This window comes from Hyperolius riggenbachi, chromosome 5, assembly GCF_040937935.1.
Source record: "Hyperolius riggenbachi isolate aHypRig1 chromosome 5, aHypRig1.pri, whole genome shotgun sequence".
In the NCBI taxonomy this organism is placed as follows: domain Eukaryota; kingdom Metazoa; phylum Chordata; class Amphibia; order Anura; family Hyperoliidae; genus Hyperolius; species Hyperolius riggenbachi.
Window position 1 is genome coordinate 3,304,967 of NC_090650.1, and position 14,930 is coordinate 3,319,896.

The 14,930-nt window shown below is 48.1% G+C and overlaps 1 protein-coding gene across 2 annotated transcripts in view; it reads right to left on the bottom strand.

Annotated features, from left to right (window-relative positions):
* TFPI2 (tissue factor pathway inhibitor 2) overlaps nucleotides 1–14,930 on the bottom strand; it is a 75,337-nt gene that overhangs the window by 39,003 nt on the left and 21,404 nt on the right. For both annotated transcript variants that reach the window (XM_068235020.1, XM_068235021.1), the window contains exons 2-3: nucleotides 14,553–14,732; nucleotides 578–757 (exon numbers count right to left, since the gene is read on the bottom strand). In XM_068235020.1, coding sequence (XP_068091121.1) covers nucleotides 578–757; nucleotides 14,553–14,732 — 360 coding nt within the window. The remainder of the gene's footprint in view (nucleotides 1–577; nucleotides 758–14,552; nucleotides 14,733–14,930) is intronic.

The window sequence follows — 14,930 nt, forward strand, 5'->3', positions numbered from 1 at the left end:
CGCGTTCGTTGATCTTCCCCAAATTATAATAATTATAATATCAGGTATAATAAAAATTATAATAATTGAATCGAATGGTAGCTCAGCTGCCAAGTCACCTGATATATGGCTACCTTTACTTTAATATGTGGGGGGAGCTTTTTATCACCAGGAATAGAGCCAGACTGCAATCATCATAGGGAGGAGCTTCAATCAACAAGACAAGAGCCAGACTGCAATCATCATAGGGAGGAGCTTCTATCAACAAGACAAGAGCCAGACTGCAATCATCATAGGGAGGAGCTTCAATCAACAAGACAAGAGCCAGACTGCAATCATCATAGGGAGGAGCTTCTATCAACTAGACAAGAGCCAGACTGCAATCATCATAGGGAGGAGCTTCTATCAACAAGACAAGAGCCAGGTTGCAATGAATCCTGCTGGAAAAGTTCATGGAAAAACACCCAGAAAACCTCTGTAGCCTCAGAGTCAGACTATGGTCGCAGGAAGTGGCCAGGCACATGTGATAGCTGTATAGGGGTGCTTCCCAGCGACGCCCTCATTCTAACAGTCTGGAGGTAACAGTCACATGACTTACTTCTCCTGGGCGCACACGCCTCCATGCAGGCGGCGTCATTTCTGAAATTATTATCCGTGCCGTAGCAGCCGCCATAAATAAACTGCTCACACTTCATGGTCACCAGATTGTAAGCGTAGCGCCTGAGAAAGCTGCGGCAAGGGCCCGAGTCCACCTCCATTCGGCACGGCTTGGGGACTTCTGTGGAGGAAACAGAGTGAGAAACGTTCAGCCGGTGAGATCATCACCAGGTCCATTCATTACAAAGCGGTACACCTCCAGCACACAAGCATCGCGAGATAAAAGTGGCACATGCAAGCTACGCGCGGTTCTATCAGTGTAGCCTGCATTACACGTGATCGTTCTAAATGCCAAGCGATAGTGTTGTACCGCGAATGCCATTCTTCACAAGCACGGCTGCGACTACATTCATTCATTATTACTTAACCGCAATCTACTTGCCCAGTGTACAAGTATTATCACCTTACAAACTAGATATGCCACACGAGAGAGCTTAATATAGGCACAGGCACTGGGTGTGTGTCAAGTCAAACATACGCCACAGGGTACCGGTTACCTCAGTAACAATCTGACGGCAAGGGAGAGGTGAGCATTTTCAGAGTTCCATCACCCGGGGGAGGGGGGATTTTAAACTTCAGACAAGGGATCTACTGTATATGTCACAAAAAGTATCTATACATTATTACACTGTGAACAGTGTTTGTGAAAGCTCAGACCATTGTGTAACGTTTTGCGGCGCAATTTTAGCTGCATTTATACAGTTGTGTTCAAAATTATTCAACCCCCGCTGAAATTGAGTGTTTTGGCCAGTCTGACATTGATTTTGATCTTTAAGTCCCACTAGAGGTTCTCAATCGGATTTAAGTCTGGTGACTGCGATGGCCACTCCACAATGTTCCAGCCTTTAATCTGCCACCATGCTCTAGTGGACTTGGAGGTATGCTTGGGATCATTGTCCTGTTGAAAGGTCCAACATCTCCCAAGCCTCAGGTTTGTGATGGACTGCATCACATTTTCTTCCACTATCTCCTGGTACTGAAGAGAATTCATGGTACCTTGCACACGCTGAAGCTTCCCTGTACCTGCAGAAGCAAAAACAGCCCCAAAGCATGATTGACCCCCCGCCATGCTTCACAGTAGGCAAGGTGTTCTTTTCTTCATAGGTCTTGTTCTTCCTCCTCCAAACACAGCGTTGATCCATGGGCCCAAGCAGTTCTAATTTTATTTCATCAGTCCACAGAACACTATCCCAAAACTTCTGTGGTTTGTCCACATGACTTTTGGCATACTGCTGTCAACTCTTCTTATTCTTTGGAGACAGCAAGGGGGTGCGTCTGGGAGTTCTAGCATGGAGGCCTTCATTACGCAGTGTGCCTTATTGTCTGAGCTGAAACTTCAGTACCCGCATCTGACAAATCTTTTTTCAGTTCCTCAGCAGTCACACGGGGACTTTTCTCCACTTTGCGCTTCAGGTAGCGCACAGCAGGTGAAGTCAGCATCTTCTTTCTGCCACGACCAGGTAGCGTTTCAACAGTGTCCTTTGCCTTGAACTTGCGAATGATGCTTCCTATGGTGTCTCTTGGTATGTTTAACATCTTTGCAATCTTCTTATAGCCATTGCCCTTCCTGTGAAGAGAAATCACCTCTTCTATTGTCTTCCTGGACCATTCTCTTGACTTCACCATGTTTGTAAACACACCAGTAAATGTCTAGAAGGAGCTGAGTATCACAGTCATTTTAAACCTGCCTAATTGGTGCTTATTATGCTTGATTGCTGCTCGTTAATATCCACAGGTGTTTTCAATACCTGATCGAAAACACTTGAATTAACCTCTGTTCTTAAAGGATACCCGAAGTGACATGTGACATGATGAGATAGGCAAGTGTATGTACAGTGCCTAGCACAAAAATAACTATGCTGTGTTCCTTTTTTTCTTTCTCTACCTGAAAGAGTTAAATATCAGGTATGTAAGTGGCTGACTCAGTCCTGACTCAGACAGGAAGTGACTACAGTGTGACCCTCACTGATAAGAAATTCCAACTATAAAACCCTTTCCTAGCAGAAAATGGCTTCTGAGAGCAAGAAAGAGATAAAAAGGGGAATTTATTATCAGTGAGAGTCACACTGTAGTCACTTCCTGTCTGAGTCAGGACTGAGTCAGCCACTTACATACCTGATATTTAACTCTTTCAGGTAGAGAAAGAAAAAAAGGAACACAGCATAGTTATTTGTGTGCTAGGCACTGTACATACCCATAAGCATGGCTGTTAAGTGGGAGCAGCTGACAAAAAACGAATTACATTAGTACATAGCAAGGAAAAGTAGCGCTGCTCATTTCCTTGCACTGTACATACCCATGTCTATCTCATCATGTTACATGTCAGTTCGGGTGTCCTTTAAGAGTGGTAGTCTTTAAGGGGTTGAATAATTTTGTCAATGAAAAAATCACAAAAAAAAAAAAACCCATTTAATACTGTATTACAAAAACAATTGATGTAATTTTAGTTGCATTTGGTTCTTTAAAAAGTCCTTGTAAGATTTCATTCTGAACACAATTACAAATGTCCACTAAATTCCCTAAAACCCTTTACAGCGTTGGGGGTTGAATAATTTTGAACACAACTGTAAGTGCTGAAGAAGCTATGAGCTTGCGATTTGCATTTTGTTTTTAGTTTTATTTACCTGCTGGATCTCTCCCTGTCCATGTGCGCCGCCTCCCTGCTCATAGCCCCGCCCCCTTGTACAGAAGGTCGTTGGCGCTGGGGGCGGGGACACATGCCAGAAGCCGACAGACACAGAGACCTGGCAGATAGGCACAACCTTATACAAAACACAATTACAGCTCACAACATCGCTGCACAATCACTTGTGAACAGCGATTCACGATTTTGCAGCTCTCCTGTACAATACATGGAAGAGCAATCGCTCAAAATGCTGCAGAACTCGTAAATGTGCTTTGTACAATCGCAGCCGGTCCGCTGGGTTCACCTGCATCCCCCGTCACTGGCAGAGTTCTGTCAGTGGGCCCCAGGACTAACATACCCACTCACAGGAGGCTCTGACACTATAACACCGCCCAATAACGGGACAATGTCTTCATCAGATGTGATCTTTTGATGTTCTCTTTTCATTCTAAAGTAATCAAAAGGTAATTATCGATTTTTCCCATAAAGAGGTAAATTAGGGCATTTACAGAAATGATTGAAAAATCCAATTTTTGGATCGACAGAATTCTCAGTTCCAATCGACCCAAAAATTATTTCACATCGATTTTCACCAAACAATGTGAGTGTAAATATTGCATCTCCAGATCGCATCTGATGAAAATATTGTACTGTTAATGGCCGACCTCACCGGGTCAGCAGCTGCTGAGGAGGGGACCCCGGGAGACCGGCTGGGGGCGGAGACATCACACGAGATGTACAAACATCTGCCGCTGGGATAATATAAGACATTCAGCCATTCGGGGTGATTAATGACCGTCTGTGGATATGCAGAGATTAGAATTTCACCTGGGTCATATCAGATCGCAGTGAGGAACGCTGAAAGGCATGCACATTAGTGCCCATAAATCCTGGACAGGCTCAGCTTATCTAAAAAGAAAACTTCTCACTGGGGTGCCTGCACAAGACTGCGATCACGTGACCGTCAGTTTACCACCGCTATGTTCCAATATGACCCTCGAGAGTGCTGCAATCTTCCCCCACCTTATACAGAAGAGCAGGCAGATATACAGATATACAGATATATACAGATATACAGCACGGAGTTGTTGGATCCCTTATAATAGCCGGTCTGCCGATATCAAGCCAGCAAATGTAATTCAGTCAATACCTTTAACCACTAAAGGTGACCACACACCATACAATTAAAAGATCCAATTATTCACCAATTCGATTATTTCGATTGGTTGTCCCAAAAAAATCGAGAGCTTTTCTTTGTTTTCAATCGATAAATCCGCTCAAATTTCCTGTTTTTTTCCTGTTTCCTGTCCTTTTAGATTTTTGGAGATTGGACATGTTGGAAATTTCAGACCAACTTTATGAAGAATTGTATGGTGTGTGATGCATTGTCAATTACTTGCTGTACAGTTCCAATCAATTTTATCTGAGCTTTCATTTTATTCATAATTGGTGAAAAATCGAACACAGGTGTGTGGTACATTGGTCAGATTTTCGATTTGTTACAATCAGTCAGAAAAACTGATCGCTATTCTTGAATTGAACAGATTTTTTTTTTAAATGTATGGTGTGTGGCTACCTTAACTGTCCAAAGTTTATTGACAGCTTTGCAAACATTAGATTCCCCTTCAGACGTTCTACAGAACGGGATCAGAACCGGGCAATGGTGAGTGTGACATTGCCAGGCATATACATGATTCTGTACGCTCTGCCAGCAATCTCACCGCGGGCCCTTATGCCATACACTGGTTCTCTTAAGCTTTCTCCTGAGGCCAGTTTCACAACATCTGCAACCAGTGTTTTCATTGAGGTGGGATAAGAGTGCACTCAAAGGGCTGGATTCACTAAACCATGATAACTCAAATATCACACCTTATCAAAAATATCACACCTCATCAAAGATATCACACCTTCTCACAGATATCACACCTTCTCACAGATATCACACCTTATCGAAGATATCACATCTTATCAAAGATATCACACCTTATCACAGATATCACACCTTCTCACAGATATCATACCTTATCACAGATATCACACCTTATCAAAGTTATCACACCTTATCACAGATATCACACCTTATCAAAGATATCACACCTTCTCACAGATATCACACCTTATCAAAGATATCACATCTTATCAAAGATATCACACCTTATCACAGATATCACACCTTCTCACAGATATCACACCTTATCACAGATATCACACCTTCTCACAGATATCACACCTTATCACAGATATCACACCTTATCAAAGTTATCACACCTTCTCACAGATATCACACCTTCTCACAGATATCACACCTTATCACAGATATCACACCTTATCACAGATATCACACCTTATCAGAGTTATCACACCTTCTCACAGATATCACACCTTCTCACAGATATCACACCTTCTCACAGATATCACACCTTCTCACAGATATCACACCTTATCACAGATATCACACCTTATCAAAGTTATCACACCTTCTCACAGATATCACACCTTATCAAAGATATCACACCTTATCAAAGATATCACACCTTATCAAAGATATCACAGCTTATCAAAGTTATCACACCTTCTCACAGATATCACACCTTATCAAAGATATCACACCTTATCAAAGATATCACAGCTTATCAAAGTTATCACACCTTCTCACAGATATCACACCTTCTCACAGATATCACACCTTGTCAAAGTTGACATACCTTATCAGAGTAGCACAGCGAGCACTACAAACTTATGCCTGCTAATTGGCAACTCCACTCGTCCTGCCCCGAGCCCCTGCACATTTGTAGCACTTGCGATGCTACTCTGGTAAGGCGTGTTAACTTTAATAAGGTGTGATATCTTTGATAAAGTGTGATATTTGGGTTATCGCGGTTTAGTGAATCAAGCCCAAAGAGTGCTACAAGCTTTGTAGATACCTGCATTAAAGAGACACTGAAGCGAAAAAAAATGATGATATAATGAATTGGTTGTACGGATAATTATTAGAACATTAGTAGCAAAGAAAATATTCTCATATTTTTATTTTCAGGTATATAGTGTGTTTTATAACATTGCATCATTCTCTAATATTCACAGTTTACACTCTACTCAGCATTCTAAATGATTTTACAGAGCAGGCCAGTGAACTTTTGAACCCCTTCTCTGCAGAGAAAAAGAAGATACAATCACTGACAGTTGAGATAACAAGCTTCAGAAGACAGAGCTCTCTGCCACTTTGAAAGTCGTGGAGCTCAATGGCTCTTTTCCATAGATAACAACTGGAGTCTCTAATGCTCGGTACACACGTTACGATTTTCCGTACGATAGATGCATCCGATTGATACCTTTCCTCATGTCTGATATTACTCCCGATCGGTTCTGCGCTCGATTTCTCATAGAAGTGAATGGAAAAAGGTAAGAAAAACGAGCGGAGATAAGAGAATTGTGCGCAGAATTGAGCTGAAAAAAACGATTGGGTGGGAAAATCGAGCGGAAGAACATAACGTGTGTCCCCAGCATTAGCTCTCCCTGTACTGGAAACAATATTAGACTTATGTCTCTGCTGCTAATGTGTTATTGCTTAGCTGTACTACACATACACATCATTATATCATCATTTTTTTTCCCTCTTCAGTGTCTCTTTGAAGGACAACTGAAGTAAGAGGTGTATGGAGGCTGCCATATTTATTTCCTTTTAAGCATTACCAGTTGCCTGGCAGCCCTGCTGATCCTCTGATACTGTCAGCCATAGCCCCTGAACAAGCATGCAGCAGATCAGGTGTGTCTGATATTATTGTCAGATCTGACAAGATTAGCTGCATGCTTGTTTCATGTGCGATTCAGACACTACTGCAGCCAAAGAGATCAACAGGGCTGCCAGGCAACCGGTATTGTTTAACAGGAAATAAACATGGCAGCCTTCATAGTCTGCTCACTTCAGTTGTCCTTTTATGAGCGTCAATGTGATTCTTGGCACCAAAACACACCATGGGCTTGATTCACAAAGCGGTGCTAACCTACTTAGCATGTCTTAAAGAGACTCTGTAACATTAAAAAGATCCCCTGGGGGGTACTCACCTCGGGTGGGGGAAGCCTCCGTATCCTAATGAGGCTTCCCACACCGTCCTCCATCCGTCAGGGGTCTCGCTGCAGCCCTCTGAACAGCAGGCGACTGTGCCGACTGTAGCTTCAATATTTACCTTTGCTGGCTCCAGCGGGGGCGCTGTGGTTGCTTTCGGCACGGAAATAGACGGAAATACCTGATCTCCGTCGGGTCCGCTCTACTGCGCAGGCGCCGGAAACTTGCGCCTGCGCAGTAGAGCAGACCCGACGGCGATCAGGTATTTCCTCCTACTTCGGCGCCGACAGCCATCAGAGCGCCTGCGCAGGAGCCAGGAAGGTAAATATTACGTCACCGCTGCACGGAGGGCTGCAGCGAGACCCCTGAGGGACGCAGGACGGCGTGGGAAGCCTCATTAGGATCCGGAGGCTTCCCCCACCCGAGGTGAGTACCCCCCAGGGGATCTTTTTATGTTACAGTTCCTCTTTAAGTCTCTAGACGTGCTAACCAGGGTGCTAAGTAGGTTAGCACCGCTTTGTGAATCAAGCCCCATCAATGAGGCTCTCTACTGCTCCTCTCCTGTGGTGGAAGTAGGTATTGCAAGCAATTTGTCCATCGCAGGGCCAGATTAAATTGGCATCCGTGCCTCGTAATGCTAACTCCAAACAGTATAAAATATCCGCAGCACCATTGACTTCCATGACTTCCGGTCCCCTGCACATGCGGTCCCATAACACACTGCTAACCTTGCCTCAAATCCCATACTTCCACTGCAGCCAGTATGAAATGTCCCATAGACTGGCATTGCTTTACTGTCACCCTGCGCAACGCACTGAAAACGCAGCAGTGTGAAAGGGGCCGAGGAGAAGATTTTATATTCTTCTGTGCAATATAACTTTGCCACACTTTGCAATTGAAAAAGTACCAAAAAGGTGAAAAGTGCTGCCAAAATCATCTCTTGCTGGCTGCTGGCTTGAAAGACATTTTATTAATAAGGTGTAAAAATATCACCCAGGAAAAAACATGAGAAAAAGTGGGCAGCACGGTGGCGTAGTGGTTAGCACTAGCTGCAAGGAGTTTGTATGTTCTCCCCGTGTCTGTGTGGGTTTCCTCCGGGCACTCCTGTTTCCTCCCACACCCCAAAACACAGATAAGTTATTTGGCTTCCCCTAAATTGGCCTTAGACTACAATACATACATAGACATAGGACTATGATAGGGGTTAGATTGTGAGCTCCTCTGAGGGACAGTTATTGAAAGTACCATGTATACTCTGTACAGCGCTGCAGAAGATGTTGCCTACTTTGTGGACCCGTCACAGATTACACACCGGTATATAATAATGTGCAGATGTTTGGTATAATATTGAATCTTTAATAAGCGCCGATATTTAATGCAGTACTTTGCAGAGAGCAATGAACCAATTTACATGACTAATCCTCCCAAGAGCTCACAATCTAATGCCCTACGTCTATGTAACCTGCCAGTATGCTCATTGGGAGAAACCCAAACAGCCCTGAGGAAACCCAGACAAACTCCATGCAGAGAGCATCCTAATATCTGTGCGCCGAGCTGCTCATATCTATGCTACAAGTCTGCCTATCAGAGAACCCGTACTGGAGGGGCGGGGAAGATGAATAGGCAGCAACCGCTGAGCCCTTTTGTACTCTGTCATGCTGATCCAATGGCTCCAGGGGCATTTATAGGCATAGACATTACAGGCACCATGCCCCTCATTAAGCCACACCCCACAGCATAAACTACACCCCTAGACTCTGTCCAGGCCCTAGGCACCTGTCTAAGTTGCCTTGTGGATGATATGGTCTGTGTGTGTCACTCTGTGCCTCCCTCTGTTCCACTGTGCATCACTCTGCCCCCCTTTGTTAATCATTCTGTCCCCTTGTCCTAATATCTGTTCCTGTCCCCTTCTTGTCACACAGGCACAGCACTGGACTCCAGCGCAGAGGTGAGAGCACAGCTTCTGCTGCACTATACTCTGCATTTACACACTAAGCTGGGGTAGTGCAGGAAGGGGATGGGGACAGACAGGATGGTCACCCAGGCACAGCACTGGACTCCAGCAGAGAGGTGAGAGCACAGCTTCTGCTGCATTATACTCTGCATTTACACACTAAGCTGGGGGAGTGCAGGAGGGGGATGGGGACAGACAGGATGGTCACACAGGCACAGCACTGGACTCCAGCAGAGAGGAGAGAGCACAGCTTCTGCTGCACTATACCCTGCATTTACACACTAATCTGGGGGATGGGGACAGATAGGATGGTCGCTCAGGCACAGCACTGGACTCCAGAGGGGAGGGGAGAGCACAGCCTCTGCTGCACTATACTCTGCATTTACACACTAAGCTGGGGGAGTGCAGGAAGGGGGTGGGGATAGACAAGGTTGTCACACAGGCACAGTACTGGACTCCTGCAGAGAGGTGAGAGCGCAGCCTCTGCTGCACTATACTCTGCATTTACACACTAAGCTGGGGGAGTGCAGGAAGGGGGTGGGGATAGACAAGGTTGTCACACAGGCACAGTACTGGACTCCTGCAGAGAGGTGAGAGCGCAGCCTCTGCTGCACTATACTCTGCATTTACACACTAAGCTGGGGGAGTGCAGGAAGGGGATGGGGACAGACAGGATGGTCACACAGGCACAGCACTGGACTCCAGTGGAGAGGTGAGAGCACAGCCTCTGCTGCACTATACTCTGCATTTACACACTAAGCTGGGAGAGTGCAGGAAGGGGATGGGGAAAGACAGGATGGTCGCACAGGCACAGCACTGGACTCCAGTGGAGAGGTGAATGCACAGCTTCTGATGCCCTATACTCTGCATTTGCACACTGACCTGGGGTAGTGCAGGAAGGGGATGAGCACAGACAGGTCACACAGGCACAGCACTGGACTCTAGCATAAAGGTGAGAGCACATCTTCTGCTGCACTATACTCTGCATTTACACACTAAGCTGGGGTAGTGCAGGAAGGGGACAGACAGGATGGTCGCACAGACACAGCACTGGACTCCAGCAGAGAGGTGAAAACATAGTTTCTGCTGCACTATACTCTGCATTTACACACTAAGCTGTGGAAGTGCAGGAAGGGGATGAGGAGAGACAAGATGGTTACACGGGCACAGCACTGGACTCCATAAGGGAGGGGAGTGCACAGCTTCTGCTGCACTATACTCTGCATTTACACACTAAGCTGGGGGAGTGCAGGAGGGGGATGAGGAGAGACAGGATGGTCACACAGGCACAGCACTGGACTCCATAAGGGAGGGGAGAGCACAGCTTCTGCTGCACTATACTCTGCATTTACACACTAGGCTGGGGGGAGCACAGGAGGGGGATGGGGACAGACAGGATGGTCGCACAGGCACAGCACTGGACTCCAGCAGAGAGGTGAGAGCACAGCTTCTCCTGCACTATACTCTGCATTTACACACTAAGCTGGGGTAGTGCAGGAGTGAGATGGGGACACACAGGAAAGTCACACAGGCACAGCACTGGACTCCAGCGGAGAGGTGAGAGCACAGCTTCTGCTGCACTATACTCTGCCTTTACACACTAAGCTGGGGAAGTGCAGGATGGGGATGGGGACAGACAGACTCGTCACACAGGCACAGCACTGGATTCCAGCGGAGAGGTGAGAGCACAGCTTCTGCTGCACTATACTCTGCACTTCCACACTAAGCTGGGGTAGTGCAGAAGGGGGACGGAGACAGACAGGATGGTTACACAGGCACAGCACTGGACTCCAGCTGAGAGGTGAGAGTACAGGGTCTGCTGCACTATACTCTGGATTTACACACTAAGCTGAGGTAGCGCAGGAAGGGGATGGGGACAGACAGGATGGTCGCACAGGCACAGCACTGGCCTCCAGCAGAGAGGTGAGAGCACAGTTTCTGCTGCACTATTCTCTGCATTTACACACTAAGCTGGGGGAGAGCAGGAAGGGGATGGGGACAGCAGGAAGGTCACACAGGCACAGCACTGGACTCCAGGAGAGAGGTGAGAGCACAGCTTCTGCTGCACTATACTCTGCATTTACACACTAAGCTGGGGGAGTGCAGGAAGGGGATGGGGACAGACAGACTGGTCACACAGGCACAGCACTGGACTCCAGCGGAGAGGTGAGAGCACAGCTTCTGCTGCACTGTACTCTGCATTTACACACTATGCTGGGGGAGTGCAGGAAGGGGATGGGGACATACAGGATAGTCGCACAGGCACAGCACTGGACTCCATCAGGGAGGTGAGAGAACAGCCTCTGCTGCACTATACTCTGCATTTACACACTAAGCTGGGGGAGTGCAGGAGGGGGATGGGGACAGACAGGATGGTCGCACAGCACTGGACTCCAGAGGAGAGGTGAGAGCACAGCTTCTGCTGCACTATACTCTGCATTTACACACTAAGCTGGGGGAGTGCAGGAGGGGGGTGGGGACAGACAGGATGGTCACACAGGCACAGCACTGGACTTCAGAGGGGAGGTGAGAGCACAGCTTCTGCTGCACTATACTCTGCATTTACACACTAAGCTGGGGGAGTGCAGGAGGGGGATGGGGACAGACAGGATGGTCACACAGGCATAGCACTGGACTCCAGCAGAGAGGTGAGAGCACAGCTTCTACTGCACTATACTCTGCATTTACACACTAAGCTGGGGGAGTGCAGGAGGGGGATGGGGACAGACAGGATGGTCACACAGGCACAGTACTGGACTCCAGCAGAGAGGTGAGAGCACAGCTTCTCCTGCACTATACTCTGCATTTACACACTAAGCTGGGGAGTGCAGGAGGGGGATGGGGACAGACAGGATGGTCACACAGGCACAGCACTGGATTCCAGCGGAGAGGTGAGAGCACAGCTTCTGCTGCTCTATACTCTGCATTTACACACTAAGCTGGGGTAGTGCAGGAGGGGGATGGGGACAGACAGGATGGTCACACAGGCACAGCACTGGACTTCAGAGGGGAGGTGAGAGCACAGCTTCTGCTGCACTATACTCTGCATTTACACACTAAGCTGGGGGAGTGCAGGAAGGGGATGGGGACAGACAGGATGGTCACACAGGCACAGCACTGGACTCCAGCAGAGAGGTGAGAGCACAGCTTCTACTGCACTATACTCTGCATTTACACACTAAGCTGGGGGAGTGCAGGAGGGGGATGGGGACAGACAGGATGGTCACCCAGGCACAGCACTGGACTCCAGCAGAGAGGTGAGAGCACAGCTTCTCCTGCACTATACTCTGCATTTACACACTAAGCTGGGGGAGTGCAGGAGGGGGATGGGGACAGACAGGATGGTCACACAGGCACAGCACTGGATTCCAGCGGAGAGGTGAGAGCACAGCTTCTGCTGCTCTATACTCTGCATTTACACACTAAGCTGGGGTAGTGCAGGAGGGGGATGGGGACAGACAGGATGGTCACACAGGCACAGCACTGGACTTCAGAGGGGAGGTGAGAGCACAGCTTCTGCTGCACTATACTCTGCATTTACACACTAAGCTGGGGGAGTGCAGGAAGGGGATGGGGACAGACAGGATGGTCACACAGGCACAGCACTGGACTCCAGCAGAGAGGTGAGAGCACAGCTTCTACTGCACTATACTCTGCATTTACACACTAAGCTGGGGGAGTGCAGGAGGGGGATGGGGACAGACAGGATGGTCACCCAGGCACAGCACAGGACTCCAGCAGAGAGGTGAGAGCACAGCTTCTCCTGCACTATACTCTGCATTTACACACTAAGCTGGGGGAGTGCAGGAGGGGGATGGGGACAGACAGGATGGTCACACAGGCACAGCACTGGATTCCAGCGGAGAGGTGAGAGCACAGCTTCTGCTGCTCTATACTCTGCATTTACACACTAAGCTGGGGTAGTGCAGGAGGGGGATGGGGACAGACAGGATGGTCACCCAGGCACAGCACTGGACTCCAGCAGAGAGGTGAGAGCACAGCTTCTCCTGCACTATACTCTGCATTTACACACTAAGCTGGGGGAGTGCAGGAGGGGGATGGGGACAGACAGGATGGTCACACAGGCACAGCACTGGATTCCAGCGGAGAGGTGAGAGCACAGCTTCTGCTGCTCTATACTCTGCATTTACACACTAAGCTGGGGTAGTGCAGGAGGGGGATGGGGACAGACAGGATGGTCACCCAGGCACAGCACTGGACTCCAGCAGAGAGGTGAGAGCACAGCTTCTCCTGCACTATACTCTGCATTTACACACTAAGCTGGGGGAGTGCAGGAGGGGGATGGGGACAGACAGGATGGTCACACAGGCACAGCACTGGATTCCAGCGGAGAGGTGAGAGCACAGCTTCTGCTGCTCTATACTCTGCATTTACACACTAAGCTGGGGTAGTGCAGGAGGGGGATGGGGACAGACAGGATGGTCACACAGGCACAACACTGCAGTCCAGCGGAGAGGTGAGAGCACAGCTTCTGCTGCACTATACTCTGCATTAACACACTAAGCTGGGGGAGTGCAGGAGGGGGATGGGGAGAGACAGGATGGTCGCACAGGCACAGCACTGGACTCCAGCAGAGAGGTGAGAGCACAGCTTCTGCTGCACTATACTCTGCATTTACACACTAAGCTGGGGGAGTGCAGGAAGGGGATGGGGAGAGACAGGATGGTCGCACAGGCACAGCACTGGACTCCAGCGGTGAGGTGAGAGCACAGCTTCTGCTGCACTATACTCTGCATTTACACACTAAGCTGGGGGAGTGCAGAAAGGGGATGTGCAACAAAATGCGACAGGGTCAGCGGGTTGTTTGTATCTCCGGGACTCCCTGTATTATGCATCCAAGCTGTACAGCATATGGTTTATACTGTCTAGTGAGTGGTTTTATTTTTGTTTGTTTTCTCTTTTTTTGGGGGGGGGGGGGGGGGGGGGAGGACACAGGATTGCTTGCCTGAAGTTACAACAAGGCTAGAAATGCCCCGGGAATCACCTGATCAGCATCAGGGACTCACAGACCTGGATCACCATGACAGCCATGAGAAGCAGTTATTTCACTAATGGTCGCCCATGACCCAATTCTCGCAACGCAAGGCTCCTTGGTATATTTTTTCCCCTTATTACACGATGAGTACACAGAGCAGCGAGTGCTATAATGCAGTATATGTTATATATATATATATATATATATGTCCATCGTATTACACCACACTGGTACACACAGCAGCGATTGCGGACTCACAGCGCACGGGACTCACTTTTGATCTTCCAGCAGGTTTTTTCACAATCCTCCAGCGTTTCGAAGTTGTTGGCGTTTCCCCCGCAGCCTCCATAGAGGAACTCCTGGCAAGTCTGGGTGTAGCGGTCGTAGAAGTAGTGTGGCAGAAGGCCCTTGCAGTCTCCTTCATCTTGTGGTAGAAGGCAGATGCTGAGGTTACCTGTGATGGAAACACAGATTGTAAGAAGATCTCAGATAGCTGAAAACCCGCAACACACATTCCCAGACAATGACCAGATCACTCTGCCGGCCACAGACACAAACTGCCAGACCCCTGCTGAGAAAAGTGGCCAGACTGCAGCTGGGGTTACCATGAGCCAAACCCTGACTGAGTGACATGACTGTGTACTCTGTAAAG